Source organism: Penicillium alfredii (assembly GCF_028826965.1).
Source record: "Penicillium alfredii strain IBT 34128 chromosome Unknown utg000010l_segment0_segment0, whole genome shotgun sequence".
NCBI lineage: Eukaryota > Fungi > Ascomycota > Eurotiomycetes > Eurotiales > Aspergillaceae > Penicillium > Penicillium alfredii.
The window spans coordinates 1,865,235-1,882,348 of NW_026622707.1; the positions used below are offsets into that span (position 1 = coordinate 1,865,235).

Genomic DNA, 17,114 nt, shown 5'->3' on the forward strand with positions numbered 1-17,114 from the left:
ATGGGCCATGCTGATTTCTGCGGACAGGAAGAAGCTGAATACGACCCCGCCGCCAGGAAAGCCGAACGAGATGAGATCACCAAACTTGTTGACAAAATCAACATTTCTGCGCTTATTTCTCGAGCCTCAGCTCTTCGGGGAGGCCTCACTTGTTCTATACCACACAACCTTGAGTATGATAGATCAACACGAAGCTCAGTTATGGGTGGGATGAATTATCATATCGAGATATCATTCGATGATGGAGTCAGTTGGCTAGCGCGTATTCGAAGGTCCAACGCTACTTCTCCGCCAGCAGAGCTACGAGATTACATTCTGCGCAGCGAGATCTCAACCCTACAGTTTCTTAGTGAAACTCAAGTCCCAGTTCCGAAAGTTTTTGACTTCAACTTTTGTGAAACAAATCCTGTGGGTGTTGGATATATCCTTATGGAGAAGCTGCCTGGAAGTTCCCTGCGATGGTCTCTTGCTACTCCTGAGCAAAGAAGAAAGGTGACAAGTCAGCTTACGGACGTCTATATAGAGCTGAAGGCTCATCCTTTTACTATGACGGGCTCTATGCACCATCCTGGCTCTTATGATATTGGACCATTTGCTCGAGAGTCCTTGACAGAGTATCATGATTCCCGGATGAAAGCGCTCGGCCCTTTCTTCTCTACTGAAGCGTACTTTAGTGCACATATCCAATTAATTTTGGATTTAATCATTCGACAGGAGTTGTACGTCGACCGGGCAGTTGATGCGTTTTTAATTCATCGGTTTCTCTTGGATCAAGTCTCGGAAGCTTGCTCTCAAAGTCATCTTGACGACGGGAAGTTCTATTTGAAGCATGCGGATGAGAAGGGGGACCAAATACTTGTTGACGATGAATTTAATATCACCGGAATCATCGACTGGGAGTGGGCGCATACGGATTCAAAGTCAGGAGCGTTCAATTCACCGATCGTCCTGCTCCCCGTTGCTGATTTCTACGCGGGTGAAAACTCCATCGGTGAAGACGAAACGTTTTTTGCAAAGTGTTTCGAAGCAAAAGGGCATCCGGATCTCGGAATGATTGTCAGGAATGGCCGGCTCATGCACAGATTTCGATTTTGTTGCGGCTACGACCTCGCCGATTGGGAAGGATTTCTTGGGCTCTTTGCCGGACTTCTGGGAGCTATGGGAATCACTCATGATTTCCATTGGGGGACTTGGAAAGCAGAAGCCTTGGAACGCTACGAAAATGATCATCAACTCCAAAAAGTAATCGAAATATACAATTAGAACAGTTGGCATCGCAAGAAGCAGACAAGTAGAAAGAATCACAATGTCAATTGAAATTTGAGAATAAATCAAGATGCCTGCTTTTCCTTGAGTGTCGTGTTCCAGTCCACTTATATAGCCCCTGCGCCCTGTCTGAGAAATTCTCGAGTCGTTCAGTCACCTCCCACCAAGCCAGCTTTTATTCGTGCATAAGACCAAGGGTACAAACCTCCTCGCTAAACGAGGGTAAGCCCGTTCTCGTCAAAGAAGCGTCTCAGATAGTCACCCGGGGGATGTTGTCTTTTTTGCAACGGCATTACCGCAGCTGAGGCTCGTCAACACATTGGCAGGAGGCCTTCTTCGAGAGTATCGAGGTAAGGATTCGAAGTATAACCTTGTCGAGGCGAGTTTTCATCGCGATTCATAATCATCAACTTTGTACGGCCACCAAGCCAAATTCCAGCCCAAATCATTTGTGTTATATCTTTCCCGTGGCTCACATGGTTCACAAGATCCCTTCGATAGGCTTCGCATGTAAATCGAAAAACGAATTGGACAAGTGGATGAAGTTCCCTTGCTCAAGCAACCTTCAGCTGGTACTGAAGCAGCGGCACTATCACCACCCGTCATACAAACGTGTTCTCAGTTTGGGAAAGTTTCCGCACTTCTGATGCCCTGTATACTCTCAGCAAGTTTCAGCCGCCCACCCTCAACCATATCGTCGTCTGCAAAGCTTTCCCGGACCAGCCGCAGCTGGCCGCTATTATGTCTCAGGTTTTTTCCCTAGTCCCAAACTGATATACAAGATCGCTAACCATCCGCAGTTCCTTGGTGGTTTATCTTATCTGGTGGCCCACAATATCCAGCATACATCCCTAGATTCGAGCTCTTGAGGCTGATGTGAGACAGTTTGTGGTGCGTGTGCTCGATGGAGCGTAATCGGCTGGTGGTCAAACAAGTGTGTACGGGATTTGGGATTAATATATTATAGGAATAAAAGTAAAAAGTTAATGGAATATATTGACTAATATTATCACTATAATAGTAATAATAAACTACAAGAAACTATGATTATAAAAGAAAAAAAAGTCATATTCTTATAGCAATTACTTAAGAAGCATACCGCCGGGGCTACATCCCGAATCTAGAAGATTTACACTAAAATCAGTCATATTTCCAGTTGCCTTGCTATCTCTAACTGTGAAACCAATGGAGTCATCCTCACTATCGGTTAAATGCCTTAAAACTCTTGAAGAAAGAAGCCCTGCTCCATTTCCATCCTTATCACTCCACATGGCTTTACCGCATGATTTCCTCGAAGATGAGTACTAGCACAGCAGTCAGCATACCACACGAATAAAAAGAGGCCTAGATAAATCAACAAACTCACCCTTCAGCTGCTCCTTGCTCAGCGCATCCTTGTTCTTGTCGAAATCAAAGAACCCTTCCGGGATCGGTGGCGCCGTCGGCTCATCGTCCGGGTCGTGGTACGGCTCAAGGTACGGGTGGCGCAGAGCGTCCTCGACGGAAATGCGCTTGGCCGGGTTAAAGGCCAGCAGCTTCTCGAGCAGGTCCAGGGCCAGCTCGTTGCTCTTGGGGAACATCGCCCGGAAGGGAATCTTCTTCTTAAAGGGGAGAGACCGGATGTATTCGCGCGCGCGTCGCGACTTGATGCCGTAGTAGTCTTCCATGGTCGGGGTGCCGAGGACATCCAGGATGAGCGTCAGCTGGTGGTGGTCTGGATAGTGTCAGTTCGATATTCGGTCAATGTGGACAGGATGTCAGAAAACACCTACAATCCTTCCCGGGAAACAAAGGCTTTCCGCTCAACATCTCGGCCAGTATGCACCCAACACTCCAGACATCAATAGCCTTGGTGTATTCCTTGAAGGTCAACATGATTTCCGGCGCACGGTACCAGCGCGTGGCCACGTATTCAGTCATGAATCCAGAATTGTCATCGGTAGACGCGGCCGATCGCGCCAGGCCGAAATCGCACACTTTCAAATCGCAGTTGGCATTGAGCAGAAGATTCGAGGGCTTCAAGTCGCGGTGGAGCACGTTGGCCGAGTGCATGGCCTTGAGCGCACGCAGCGTCTGGTAAATAAAGTATTGGCAGTGGTCATCCGACAGGTCTTGTGTCCGAATGACTCGGTGCATGTCGGTCTCCATCAGCTCCTGCAGAACCATTAGAAATTAGATTCCATGCGACTGACACCTTGAACTCCCACCAGGACAGCATACTTGAATCAAATACACCTCATTGAACCCCTCGTAGTTGCGAGGTCGTTGGATGTCCAGGATCGAGATAATGTTTTCATGGTTAAAGTATCGCAACAGCTTCATCTCACGCAATGTGCGCAGACAGAACATGGAGTGGTCGAACGGTGTGATCTTCTTGATAGCAACTTTCTGGCTTGAGGGCTTGTGAATAGCAGAGCTATATGGATTAGATTCTGCACACATACACAAGTCCATTCCGTGTGGATCAGTAAGAATCGCTTACCAGACAACACCGTAGGCACCCTCGCCAATGACATCCTGGATCTCATATTGGTCGGACACGTTGAAGGAGATCTTTCGCGATCCTCCCTGTGGAGGGTTCTGCTGCCCCATATTGGCAGATCTGGAAGACTTTGGGGAATTGTCAGTTCTGAATATTGACCTGGGAATCCAGAGAAGACAACGGGAGAGACAATCCATGGCGGGGGTAAGCAGTGACTCGCACGGCTTCGCCAGAGGCAAGCAAAAAGCTCACCAGCTGGGACACACTCCAGTGATGCTGATTCCAAGGGTAGGCGGGGGAAATCGGTAGCAGTCAAGGGTCTTGATGGCTCCCGAGGCAAACGGCGCATTGCCCAACGAAATTAGAACGGCCAAGCTTACTTTTGTTTGTCGAAGTAGATTGGGTGACCGTGGTCAAGTCAAGTCCTCCTCTCACTGTGTCTGCCGCTCGATTTCAAGATCTGTGGGTGGAGAAAGCACCGGTAGAGCTGGGAGAATAGGAGAATAGGATGGCACGAAAGCTATCGCGGGTGATGGTCCCGACAAGAGACACTCGGGTGTCCAGACGGAAGAGCGACACAGCTCAGGGGTCAGAAAAAGAAGCGACAAGGTGTCGGGTCGGATCACGGTGAACAAGTCTCGGAGTCTAGAAGAGAAGCCGTGTTAGTGGATTCCAGAGCATGGTCTCTGCGAGACAAGAGACAATCCAAGGCCCGAAGCGGGTTTGTCCCCTGACGCGGATCGGGCCACTGTTCGTACGTACCATGCAACAAAGTGGGCTTGGGTAAGGCACTTGGATGTTTGGAAGCTGAGAGAGGTGGGGGAAGACAGAAGATGGGGAGGGGAGAGAGTCGAGAAGCCGGGCGTCGTGGTGGGGCTCGGGGAGAAGATGGAGCAGGGAGATGGAACAAATGGCCGCGCGCTACGGTGTCAAGCAGATTGAAGAGTGCGAAAGGTGATGTTTTGGACTCTTCTATTTTCTACAGAAAAGGGGTCTTGTTGACCAACATGTCATGTTAGGTGAACCTTGGGTCGCGGGCAACACATCTCCACTGGGTAAAAGTACATGAGGGGTACATTTTCAGCCGGCGATGGAGAGGGGGCCGGCCAGGTCTTCCCAAGTACCCTGTCGCAGCAGCCACAGCGCCAACTTCTCATCACATCGCCCCTGGGCGCTACTGTCTGGGTTCAGAATTTGTCACAATCACTCGATGTCTCCACTGTGTCTGACGGATCTGACGGAGCCGCGCACTCTGGTTTCAGGTTTCAATTGGCTTGTAGATCACTACGGGGACTACAGGGGACTACAGGGGATGAGGGCGCGAAACAATTTTTCTCATAGAACTCATATCGACTCTCATGCACACAGGGCTCCTCTAGCGCTGGATTATACGCTCCAAATAGATCCACATCCAAAGCGACCCCTAGAAAAATCCCGACCAAACGCATCCCCGTAGACGTAATGGTACAGGAAAGGAAATATCGAGCAAAAGCATTCTCAATCCATGGGTAGAGCCATTACTGCACGACCTGGGATTGTTTCTCGTCAGCGAAGAAATCAGACGAAACTTGGAAAGGAGGTCAAACCTTTTCCCGCAAGGAGCCCATCCATTGCTCCAGGCTCACACTTTGGTCCGCACGGTCTTCGACCAACATCGTTTGTGCCCAGAGGCGGAGACTCGGCTCGCCGTCCTCGCGGACCACATACAGGTGCGGCACGATCATACTACCCACCCCCTTGGCCCGGTGGTCGCGGCTCTTCTCCACAACCGCCCGCACGCGCTGGTTGAACTCATTGTCAACATCCGGCAGAGTCTGCTTGCCCACCCGCACCTGGGTCTTGTCGGGCACGCCAAAGACATCCACAATGAGTTGCGGCACGGCGTCGCGACCGACCCACAGGAACTGTGTCTGGCCGTCATCAATGAGGTACAGGCCAAACGAGGCCAAACGCCCCGAGGACAAGTTGACGGCCGGGGGCAGGATGATCTCGCCAGTTTCCGAGTCTGGCTTGCCGGCGTCGTCGGACATGTCGTGGAGGGAGTACATCTTCGGGTAGATGTATTGAATAAGGAGCGGCAGGGGCAGGGTTGACAAGAGGCAGAGCGCAGCGGACCGCATGTCCGTCGGGATCTGCGCGGACTTGCGAAGACCAAGCTATCAGGGAAATTCCAGTTAGCCATTTGAGCTCTCAAGTAAATCCAAGACTAAAAACACTTACGTTCTTGATCATCGCCAGGAATAGAATCGGGAGTCCTCGCATATTGGCCGGGAACTGCAAGCCACCGCCGCTGACGCTGCCACCGGCAAGCTCCTTTCGGTACGTGGTCAACAGCTCCACAATCTTCGCCTGCAGGGCTTCTCGGGCAGGCTCGAGGCCATTGCTCAAGGCGCGCTCGACAGCTTTGTGGCTGAAGAACGTGGCAATGGCTTGCTGGTCAGCCGAGGCATAAATATCCGCCAGATTCTGGGTCGTAGGCAATGCCAGGGTCAGGACGCGGATGCGACGTTCGCCGTTGCAAGTAGTGTGGAGAACAGCGGCCTGCATGCACACGACCGGTTTCTGGACAGTCTCATCGATCGCCACCTCGACCACGTACGCCTGGTCACGCGGGAACGCCGGGAAGGCGCAAAGATCGGAGCTGCGGTTGAAGAAGTTGCCGTAGAAGGTGCTCATGCGTAGACCTGTTGTCGCGCGCACACGGAGAACAGCCTCCAGACCGATCTCCGATGAGAGATAATCAGAGAACTCGCGTGCAAACTTGATTGCGTCCTCACTGCGCGCAGCGTTCCAGCCTGGGTAGAAATAGGTCTGGCCACCAGTGTACCGGGGCAAGTTGCTCAGGGATGCCACGTCCTGGTACTGGGACGAGAAGAGGAACATATCCACCGATACCTGCGCCTTGGAGCACTCGACGGCGAAGCTCTTGTAGAAGGAGTTGGCCGTTTGGAGGAGACTGGATTCCTTGCTTGTACCCAGTACCTTCTTGTCTTCTCTCATGGTGAGTGCACCATGACCAATGTTGGGCAGCGAAGAGCTCAGAACGGTCATCTTGCCTCCAACGGGAGCGATCAGCTTGTAGCCGGCCCGCAATGCCGAGCCCATCGCGCAGCTGTTGTTCTGGGTGTTCTGGAACATCTCCTGCAGCTTGTCGAGGAAAGATTCGATGTTCTCCCGACATTCGCTCAGCGTCACCAAGAGATCACCGGGAATCGGCAGGAAGGGTTCATCGAGGTCACTGACAACCAACATGCGGGGGTCCGAAGCTCCAGAATCATCCCGGGGAATGCTGAAGTAGTGCAAGCTGGAGTCGACCGCGAGGAAACCCAGCCGAGTCCGTCGGTCGGCATTGGGAATGCGATCAAGACTTTCTTTAATGCAGCGCGCACTGGTTGCGAGGAGACCGTTGGTCACGGAAGCATAACTCACGTCGATCAAGAAGAGGTACACTAAAGGCTGGGGCGGTCGAACCATATATTCCTGTGGCGCAACGAATTCCACCATGCTATAGTTGAGGTCGGCACGCAGCGAGCGCTCGGTCGGCTGCTGCAGCGCCGAGTCCCAATCAAACGCCTGCGGCACATCATTGGTCAAGTTGCACATGTTGCAACGCCAACGGTGGCCTTGGTCCAGGAAAACAACGAAGGGGTTGATATAGGAGCGGCAGCGTCTGCATCGTGAAATCACCTGGTCCGGAATAACGGGGATTGGGTCTTCCGAGTCGTGAAGGGCTCCGTACGGCTGGATGACGAGGGCCCAGGGCAATTTGGACTTCTTGAGGAGAGAGTTATTCGTCGGTGCAGCGTTCAACGTCGACCGCATATATTTCGGAGGGCAATTGGCGTTCGGGGACGGGAACACGCTAGTCTATTTCCTCATCAGCACCTGATTTTATCTGCACCAGGAATTGATACATACCCCCGGAGGCAGAATCACGGGAGGTGGGGGGTAGTCCAGTTCTGCCACATTGAACGGTTGAGAGAGAAGGTCTGTCGGGTAGAGCTGGTTGAGCTGAACGGGTCGCGGGGCCTGGGCCATGGGCGGCTGTTGCGTCGGGGGCAAGTGGTGCGGTTCGGCCAATCCCATTGCTCCGAATTGCTGCGACATGTGCGCCACATGGTGTGACCCGGCAGGGGCAACAGGAGGAGGAGCATAACCAGGCGTCACAGGCGGCAACTGAGTCGGATCCGACCCGTACGCGGGCTGCTGGTATCCCGCGACCTGCGGCTGCTGGGGGTATGCGCCATAGGCACCTCCAGCAGTCTGCTGTCCACCAAGTCCAGCATTGGCTCCAGAGCCAAACTCAAAGGCCTCGCCAGCATACGCTCTTTTCTTCTTCCCCCCCCGCGGGGCCAGGAGCGGGCGCTCCTTGCGCCGAGACCGGAGACTGTTGCGCGGGGTCCGGAGAGCCATAGACAGGCTGACCGTACCCTTCTTGGGGAGGGTAGCCCCCTTGTGGTGCTGCCATGAAGGTCGGAGAGGTTATGATGTGGCCGAGATGAGATCACCCTCGAGAGGTTCGGGTGGGTTGAATTGATCCGGGCGGGGGTGACAGCTTCACTGCAGATCCACAATCAGCAACATACCGAGTAGGAGAGGGGCAAATAGCATACACAAGAAAGCTGCACCAAAGACAGGGGCAGAGAAAGCACGATCACCGAAAGGAGGAGATGCGTTGAGGGCGGGAGATGGCGGTGATGGAGCGTGGCCTTTAGGTTGCGGGTCCGACCAATCACGGGGGCGGTGTCCTCGACTATATACGAGCTGTTAGATCTTCTATCTTGTATATTATACATTGTAGAAGGTATATTTTATAGATTTTGTACTTGATATATATGAGATCAAGATATTAGTACCTAATTCTCGTCATTTCTAATAGAAAAAAAATCATCGTCCACATGTTCTGGTAGTGAGCTATCCCGAATCCCTGAACAAATACACATAGTCAATTGGGACATTAAAGTTGGAAGATTCAAATATCCATTTAACGCATGGCCTTGTCTCTTACAGAATTGCCTCTACCAAAAACCCGACCGAACGGTATGTGGTGCTGCTCCAGGACAAGGAATGTGCAAGCCAACTGGGGGCACCCTCGTTGCCCTGCCAACCCGCACCACCGACAAAGAGAGCGCTGCCCCAGCTTCAACTCTCTCCCATTCAGCATCCACCGTGAACACGTAGGTAGGTTTTTCTTCTTTGTTGGCTTTTCTTTTCTTGTGGTTGGAGGATTGGATTTCGGTTCCACTTTGTCATTCTTTTGCTCTCTTGTCTCCGCATTGGGCTGTCTGCAAATCGAGTTGAAACGGAAATCTGCATGACCGATCCACCACAATGAGCATCCGGGTTATTGCGCGTGTTCGGCCTCTCCTCAAGTCTGAACGAGAACTCGATGCGATTCTCCGTACGGGATCCACGGCGGGCACGGACTCCAAATCGCGGGAGTCAAGCAATGGCGATAAGAAACTGGCGGCGTTGCGAGACCGGGATAACGTGGTGCGGATCCCCAACCCCAAGAACGAGGGCGAGGAGTATTCGTTCCAGTTCAATGGGGTGTACGACGCAGAGGCGTCGCAGCAGGAGCTGTTCGACGCGGAGGGTGAGTGTCCAATTTCGTGTTTTGTTTGTGCGGTCCATATTGACGAGGTGTGGTAGTGGCCCCGACGATCAAACACTTGTTCAACGGATTCGATGTGACTTTATTCGCGTACGGTGTCACCGGAACAGGCAAAACACACACAATGCGCGGCGGTAAGAGCCTGGCGGACCGGGGTGTGATTCCACGCCTGCTCAGTGGCATCTACAGACGCAGCCGGAAGATCGAAAAGGACACCAATGGGGAGACAACGGTTCAGGTCTCGTTGAGCTACTATGAAATCTACAATGACAAGGTGTATGATCTGTTGGAACCGCCGGAGAAGCGTACGATGGCTGGGCTCCCCCTGCGGGACAACGGTGGGAAAACCGTGGTCGTTGGTTTGACCGAAAAGCCATGCACCAGCCTGAAGGAGTTTGAAGGAATGTACGACCAAGCGAACAACAACAGGTCGACTTCCGCGACCAAGGTATTTTTATGTTGTCATGGTATTGGCCTTGCGCCTTGGCTAAAACACTGCTTCTAGTTGAACGCTCATTCCTCGCGCTCCCACGCTATTCTCGGTGTCAAGGTCACTGTCTGCTCCCCGGACAAAACTCGAGTCAGCACTGCCTCGGCCATCGATCTGGCAGGGTCGGAAGATAATCGCAGAACGGATAATGACAAGGAGCGAATGGTCGAGTCGGCAAGCATCAACAAGAGTCTCTTTGTGCTCGCTCAGTGTGTCGAGGCAATCACCAAGAAGCAGCACCGGATCCCTTATCGCGAGTCCAAGATGACAAGGATCTTGTCTCTGGGGCAAAACAACGGCTTGACAGTGATGATTCTCAATCTCGCGCCCGTTCGGTCGTATCACTTAGACACAATCAGCTCTCTGAGTGTTGCCAATCGAACAAGGAAAATCGAAGTGCGCGAAGTGGAGAATGACCCAATGTTCAAGGGCCCTGCACGACCTTCCATCCGGCCATCGATGGCAAACTCAGGACACCGACAGCCGCTGCGACCGCTCACAGCGTCGGTTAATGTGAACATGCCCGCTCCGGCTGTCAAGGACCCGGCAAAAAAAGATGATGGCAAGCCTGTGAAAGCATTTAACGTCTATTCAGACCGGCCACTGGCGAAACCAGTAACACAGTTCAGGAAACCCGAGATCCCCAAACGTTCATCTCTTTCTTCCGACACGCATTCTGTGCGGCCCCAGAAGCCCGCTCGTCCGGCTAGCCACGCAGACATATCCGCTGCCACGATTGAGGAGATGGTTGAGAAGAAGGTCGAGGCAATTTTGGCCGTCCGGGCTGTGAGCGAGCAGTCGCGGCAAACCCAAGTCCGAGAGCTGAATGAACAAGTCCAACGGCGTTTGGAAACACTGGAGCAGCGCATCGAGGGCACAGAAGATGCGCGAGCTGAAGGGCTGTCCTACTTGCTTATGGCCAAGCAACACCAGGCGCGGGGTGAAGAAGGCTCGGCCTTGAGGATGTACCAACTTGCACTTCCTCATTTCCCGCACAATGAGAAGCTGGCCGGCAAGATCGCCGCTCTCAAAGAACGAGTCCACGCAAAGTCCTGGGGTCAGCATAACTCCCCTCCTGCCAAAGGAAGAACGGGTAGCATGCTGTCCTTGAAAAAGGAGCCAACGACAACTCTGGGAAAACGCCAGTCAGAAGATTTCGATCGTGACTACGAGGACGCCATGGGTGGCGACGGATTCTCGAGCGATGAAGACAGCCTCCAAGAAGCCTCGCGCCCCACACATAAGAGACGTGCCACGGCCAAATCTCTCCGTCCGAGTGTGGACGCGCATGATGCCCTGGACTGTGAGGATCCCACTGTCTCGCCTCGCACCATCCATCTGTTGTCCATCATCAACTCGAGAGACGTCAGCCAGATCAAGTTGCTCAAAGGTGTCGGTGCTAAGAAGGCCGAGGCTATCGTCGACTGCCTGTGTGAGATGGACCAGGCTTCTTCATCATTTGGTGGCAATGCTCCGGAAATCATTTCTGATCAGCCCCAGTTCCAGGTCAATAGCCTGGCGGAGCTGAGCAAGTTGAAGGGCGTGGGGATTCGGACGGTGGAGAACATGCGCAATGGAGTTTTGGTCTGATCGTTGCATGTCGAGCATGTCAGGCGCTGGGGCATATAGAGTGGAGGGTTTCTTTTTCGTGCATCATCCTTCAGCGACGGTGCTAGGGCGTTCCGTGTCCGTTATATTATATTATGTGGTGCTGGTACTGGATCAATCGAGGTTCTTCTGCTTTGAACGCTGTTTTTAGTAGCTGTGGTCATGAGAGATACGTCAAATCGAGTACAGCATGCATCTTAAAAGCATAAACTACTAACCATGGTTATTTCTTACCCTTTTTAAACCCATCTTCTAAACCCTTTTTATACCCCTTTCAGCGGTCTATTTATTTAACTGTAGAATATTCTCTCTAAATAATCTAAAATGTCAATATTCCAAACGCCATTCTATTAATCTTTCTATATATTATTCAATCCTCTATTGTAAAGAGGGTATTTATACTTTGCTAAACTAAACCTCGCCAACACAACCGGCGTCGAGGCCCACAATCATAGTAAACCTACAAAACACCTGCAGCTTCGTTTACGACCCATGCCACACATCATGCAATACATCAGGGACTAGTGTCCCACGGATCGGGGTACCCGTCAAGATAGGGATGCGTTAATCCAGCATAACCCTCAAAGACAGTTCGAATTACTGGTTACAAGAAAGATTTGAGAGACTCGGTCATTGCTTCATTCAGTTGTACAAAGCACAGACACCCGGAAGACACCAGACAGCCCAAACAGTATAAACTAATATAATAATACATAAAATAGGGGGCGGGCGACACGCGAGCCAACAGCACCATCCCGGTCAGGCCCCGGGGCAGGCACCATTCTCGTGTTAGGCACAGCGGGGACGGCCTGTGCCGAAGGGGATAACGGATCGCGCCTCCCGGCCAAACTATGGGGCGGGCGGGCGGGCGGGGGGGACGGCCCGCACCAGAGAAGAAATGTGGGCGGACAAATAAAGGGTGGCGCCGGGGGGGGGGATCGATGGCAATTTGTGCAAAAAGCACAGCATTTTCCGACATGGCGTTGCCGCAAGTCGGGCACGGGGGTTGGCATGGCCCTGGGTGGGCCCGAGATCCACACCGCGGGCAATAGAGATTTTGATTTTTTAGGGGGTATCACCCCCGGAACGTTTCTGACCCGCAGCACTGATTGATGATCATTAGCCCGAGATCCAACATGGGACTCAGGGGATACTCACATTTCAGACATGGTGGCGTTGAGGAAGAGAAGAAAAAAATCGAAAGGGGGTACCTATGATTTCTACTGGGCTGGGCCACTACCAAGGCAACTACTCAGTCCCTCCTTCCTCTTCGTCTATCAAGTGGCTTTTTGTTTATTGCCATCAAGAGGTTTGCGTCATTTACACTTTGGTAGATCGAAACCGCCCCAACAGCACACCTCGTGTCTATTAGATTGCATTGTGGGGTACTAGTATAGATCTCGAAGAATAAGCTACTAACCTTATTTTAAACCCTTTTTCATATCCTCTTTGATGACGTTTTTAGTGATCTATTTTTATTTCAGCTTAGAAAAATCTTAACAAAGAATCTTATAAAATAGATATTCGGAACAATAGTCTATTGCTTTTTTTTTATATCCATCAACTCTCCATCAAGAAGAGGGTATTTATTTACACCTTACTAAACCGAAATCCGCCAACAACACCCCTGGCCAACACAAACAGCGTTGAGCCCGCAATCATCACAACCCCACAAAACACCTGCAGTTTCGTATACGACCCATGCAACACATCAGGGGCCAGCGCCCCGCCAATCGGGGTACCAGTTAGGGCGGCGAACGAAATCACTGCAAAGAACGTGCCGTTGCGCACGCCGACCTCGCGCAGGTCAGAGATCTGCGCCACCACCGCCGGCGCCAGCGACACAAAGGCGCCGGACCCAAACCCGTAGAGCGCGCTGAAGATGATTGCGGGGATGTTGCCGCGTGACGGGAGCCAAAGGGCGAGCACGAGGATTGCGGAGAAGTACATTGTAAGGATCATTACGTTGTAGCGGCCGATTTTGTCGGCGAGGTACCCTGGGAGGGTTCGGCCGAAGATGCTGTTTCCATGGTTAGTCTTTTGTATTCTAAAAAGAGACTGGGAGGGGGAAAGGGTGAGAGGGAGACAAGGTGCATCGCATGGAGAACTCACCTGGCAGCGTTCAGGATCGGAATCAGATACGACGACATGTGCCCCGACATGCCGTAGCGTTGAGCCTGGGTAATGACAAAAGTAAACGGCAGAAACATGCCCCAGAAGAAGCAAAAGGCACCCGCAACAGTCAGCACGAACTTGAGTTCCGACAGCGGCCGCAGGAAGTTGATAATATCGAACGGCTTGGGGCGGTGCGAGAGTCGCGATTGAAGCGTGGCATTTGAAATCGCCAGCAGGAACAATATCAGGAACGCGCAAATACGCATCGCCCAGGGAAATCCGACCTGCGGGATCAGGTGCTCGACCATGATCGGGAAGATGACTCCGCCCAGGCTGGATCCAGAAGCCGTGACGCCCAAGGCGAAGGCACGGCGCTTGGCGAACCATGTGCTGACCGAGTTGACTGAGGCATTGAAGATGGCGCTAGCGCCGAAGGGGCTGCAGATGCCCTGGGCCAGGATGAATTGGTAGTATTCTGTTGAGAGGGAGGCCATCATCAGGCCGAAGACGTGTAGGAATGTGCCCATGAGGAGGATCCAGCGGGGGCCGTAGCTATCGAAGAGCGTTCCAAAGATGGGGCCCTGATGTTGGGTTAGCATTTGACTCGATATCAGATAGCCAATTCAAATATAGCAGGGCACGCACTCCAAGGAACATCACAAAGGTCTCCAGCGACGTGATCCAAGTCACGGTGCTGGTCGACAGATTGCTCAACTGATGACTCTCATAGTATGTCTGGAAGACACCAATACCTGGACGAGAAGTTCAGCGCGGTGTTTCAAGCAACAATACAACAAGACAAATCCTCGACGGGAACTCACAGTTAATCCAACCGAAACTGACGAACAATCCGCAAAATGCGCCCAAGACAACCAGCCATGCCTGCAGCCCGCCGTCTGGCGGTGGGCCTATCGGCGACGGCGCGGGGGTCAGCGCCGGGGCAGTCGCATCTTTCTCAGTCGCAGTGTTCGTTTCTGGGCCCCCGGCCTGCGAGGGCGCATCCTGGTGGGTTTCTGGCTGGGTCCCCTTTTCGAGGTCGCCGTTCAGTTGGACAATCGTGGCGGGGGTCGAGTTGTCCGAGGGCGCCTCGTGAGTGGTGGCACTGTCAATCGAAGAAACATTATCGTTGGGGGCGGTCATTGTTGTCTGATGTCGTTAGGGGAATTTCTTGTGTGGTTTTGGGTGTTGTTTGTTTCGCGAGTTGCGATAGTATGCTGTGCTTCAATCGTCAACCTGCTGGCATCCAAGAGGTTAGAAATTGGCATTTTGCGAGTGCGCATTCGAGAATTATATAGTTGTGACTCGGGCAGGCACCTTCTATAGATGCAAGCTAAAATCAAAGGATGTGCAACGTTGAACAAGGGACCAGATGGTTTCAAGATGCGCAACTTGCCTGGCAGATTAACGGTTGACAAACGGTGTCTAGCATGTAACCGGCTTCACACTTTGCAGATTCGGGCGCCCTGAGACTCTCAAGTTAGAGATTCGTTTGGCGGTTCAGGGCGCCGGGGCTTTAGTATTAAGGCCAGCTGCAGGGGAAGAGTATGAAAAAAAAAGAAAGAAAAGAAAAAGAAATTGCGGTCGCGACTTCGGTCATCGCGTTTGACTAAGTCCGAGAGTCAGACAGTATCCCATTGATTTACGCCGCTAAACTACGTCCAGTATAGTTGAGAGCACTAGGACACTTATCAGGGCCATACACAAGACTTTCCTAGTGGCGACGGGGGGTGTGGAGCCCTCGGGGAGATGGCCCCCTCAACGGGCCCTCCATGGAGGGTCCATTGTGAAAAAGGTGAAAAGGGTGGAAAAGGGGGCCCAGTGATTTCCTGGAAACGCAAGCGCCCGGAGATATCGTCGGGAATATGCCTGCGTTAGCCCGAGAAACCGAAACTCCGGATGGAGCTGACTCGGTACCTTACGTGAGGGAAAAAAAAGCGAGGCATATCGGATGTTTCGCATTTGATTTAAATTTAACGTTGTGTAACCTAAATCACGATCGCGGGATCCCAAGGACCCGGGACAAGACGTGTAAAATATCTTGACGGAGCGAGCCGTTCAGTCCGAAACCTGAGATCTGCAAAGAAGAAGAGATTAGGGCAATAATATTGTATGTTTGGGATGGGTATAAACCATTAGTTTATAGTCTATCTTCAACAAGGGTTCTATAGTCTAATGGTTAGGACACTGGATTCTGATTCCAGTAGTCCCGGTTCGATCCCGGGTAGGACCTTTATCTTTTTCTTTTTTCCCTCTCATATATATACCATTATCTCATTTCGATAGTCCTCTGCCCCTCTAATTTGATTATTTTATTTCCTTGATTCGTTCTTTTTATATTTATTTTTTATTCTAATTTCAACAGGGCTGAATTGATTTAATACCCGCTTGGTTGGTTCCAGCTGAAGCAGATACCCGGAGATCGGCTGGAAATATATATACATCGACGGCTCAACTGCAGCATAACACGAACCGAACGGGTTCGATCCTGAACTGGTATACTCGAGAATAAGTTTATTCATCTCTCTCTTTACCTGAGTTGCCGGTACTATGGCACAAAAATTAAAACAGTAGTCGTCACTGAAGAGTTCGTCCGCCGGAGCCTTTTACTAGATTTGGCAGATTCTTCCAGGATGCCTGTAGCAGAGAAGGAATATAAATAGAATGGCTCGCAAGAAAAACCAAGTTACTCCCAACCCAAAAAAGACCTTTACTTCACAATAAATACATTTGCCCATCCAAATCATTTCCACATTATTCCAAACACAACCACCATGGCCCACCAAAACACCATCACCGTAACCCTACCCCAGGTAGCCAAAACTATCGACCACTCCCTGCTCCACCCAACAATGACCGACCAAGACATCCACGCCGGCCTCCAAATCGCCAAGAACCCCAACGTCGCCACCACCTGCGTAAAGCCGTACCTAATCCCCCTCGCCAAGCAGGTACTCGCCGGCACCGACGTCAAGATCTGTCCGGTAATCGGCTTCCCCTACGGCAAAGTCAGTGCCCAAGCTCTGGTCCGGAGGATGACATGTCCACAGAGTCAGTTGAATCTGGAGGAAGTGGAGGGGAAATTTCTTCGCATCTGGGACGTCCCTGGCTCTTGTCACTCCTGCCCTGAGAGAGCATCTCCTTGAGCTCCTTGTCCATGACTAACCTGGCCAGTCGCTCGAGAATTTCGAGTTCCTGAGCTGCTAGCTGCGATCTCGGTTATAAGCTCCTCTGCATGGCCAACAATCGATGTAACCTGATCTTCGACTGGTGGGACTCGATGCTGGCAAGGATGCAGAGCGTGACTCCTGCAGTGAAAGTGTGGATCCCGATAAACGCCACAGCGTAAGTATCAGCAGCCAGAGAGAAGATCGACGCAAATCCCAATATCTGAACGAGCGGAGAGACCGCTGAAAAGTGCTGACTTGGTCAGATGCAGAACTGCCGAGCTCTAAATCCGTTGTGGAGGGGATCGTCTTGTAGGTGAGGAGAGGGCGATGAACGAGAATCTTTGCATTCTCGAACGCAAGCTCCAGGGTTAG

At 51.9% G+C, this 17,114-nt stretch overlaps 6 protein-coding genes across 6 annotated transcripts; 3 read left to right on the forward strand and 3 right to left on the reverse strand.

Moving 5' to 3' along the window:
* Nucleotides 1-1,263, forward strand: NUU61_008245 (phosphotransferase family protein; the record flags this gene model as incomplete). The annotated part of the gene is made up of 1 exon (XM_056658770.1): nt 1-1,263. One exon carries the CDS (start codon nt 1-3, stop codon nt 1,261-1,263), a length of 1,263 nt encoding a protein of 420 aa, XP_056509063.1.
* Nucleotides 1,264-2,541: 1,278 nt separating this feature from the next.
* NUU61_008246 (mitogen-activated protein kinase) lies at nt 2,542-3,858 on the reverse strand (the record flags this gene model as incomplete). The annotated part of the gene is made up of 5 exons (XM_056658771.1): nt 2,542-2,570; nt 2,633-2,980; nt 3,039-3,420; nt 3,487-3,682; nt 3,749-3,858. The coding sequence occupies 5 exons, from the start codon at nt 3,856-3,858 to the stop codon at nt 2,542-2,544; spliced, it is 1,065 nt and encodes a 354-aa protein (XP_056509064.1).
* A 1,470-nt stretch (nt 3,859-5,328) lies between these two features.
* On the reverse strand, nt 5,329-8,216 carry NUU61_008247 (COPII subunit SEC24; the record flags this gene model as incomplete). The annotated part of the gene is made up of 4 exons (XM_056658772.1): nt 5,329-5,904; nt 5,969-7,615; nt 7,667-8,135; nt 8,179-8,216. 4 exons carry the CDS (start codon nt 8,214-8,216, stop codon nt 5,329-5,331), a joined length of 2,730 nt encoding a protein of 909 aa, XP_056509065.1.
* An 863-nt stretch (nt 8,217-9,079) lies between these two features.
* Nucleotides 9,080-11,442, forward strand: NUU61_008248 (kinesin family protein; the record flags this gene model as incomplete). The annotated part of the gene is made up of 3 exons (XM_056658773.1): nt 9,080-9,344; nt 9,401-9,810; nt 9,868-11,442. 3 exons carry the CDS (start codon nt 9,080-9,082, stop codon nt 11,440-11,442), a joined length of 2,250 nt encoding a protein of 749 aa, XP_056509066.1.
* Nucleotides 11,443-13,050: 1,608 nt separating this feature from the next.
* Nucleotides 13,051-14,715, reverse strand: NUU61_008249 (MCT family MFS transporter; the record flags this gene model as incomplete). Its single annotated transcript, XM_056658774.1, has 4 exons — nt 13,051-13,480; nt 13,573-14,156; nt 14,221-14,327; nt 14,397-14,715. 4 exons carry the CDS (start codon nt 14,713-14,715, stop codon nt 13,051-13,053), a joined length of 1,440 nt encoding a protein of 479 aa, XP_056509067.1.
* Nucleotides 14,716-16,346: 1,631 nt separating this feature from the next.
* On the forward strand, nt 16,347-16,718 carry NUU61_008250 (uncharacterized protein; the record flags this gene model as incomplete). Its single annotated transcript, XM_056658775.1, has 1 exon — nt 16,347-16,718. The coding sequence occupies one exon, from the start codon at nt 16,347-16,349 to the stop codon at nt 16,716-16,718; it is 372 nt and encodes a 123-aa protein (XP_056509068.1).
* Nucleotides 16,719-17,114: the final 396 nt, after the last annotated feature.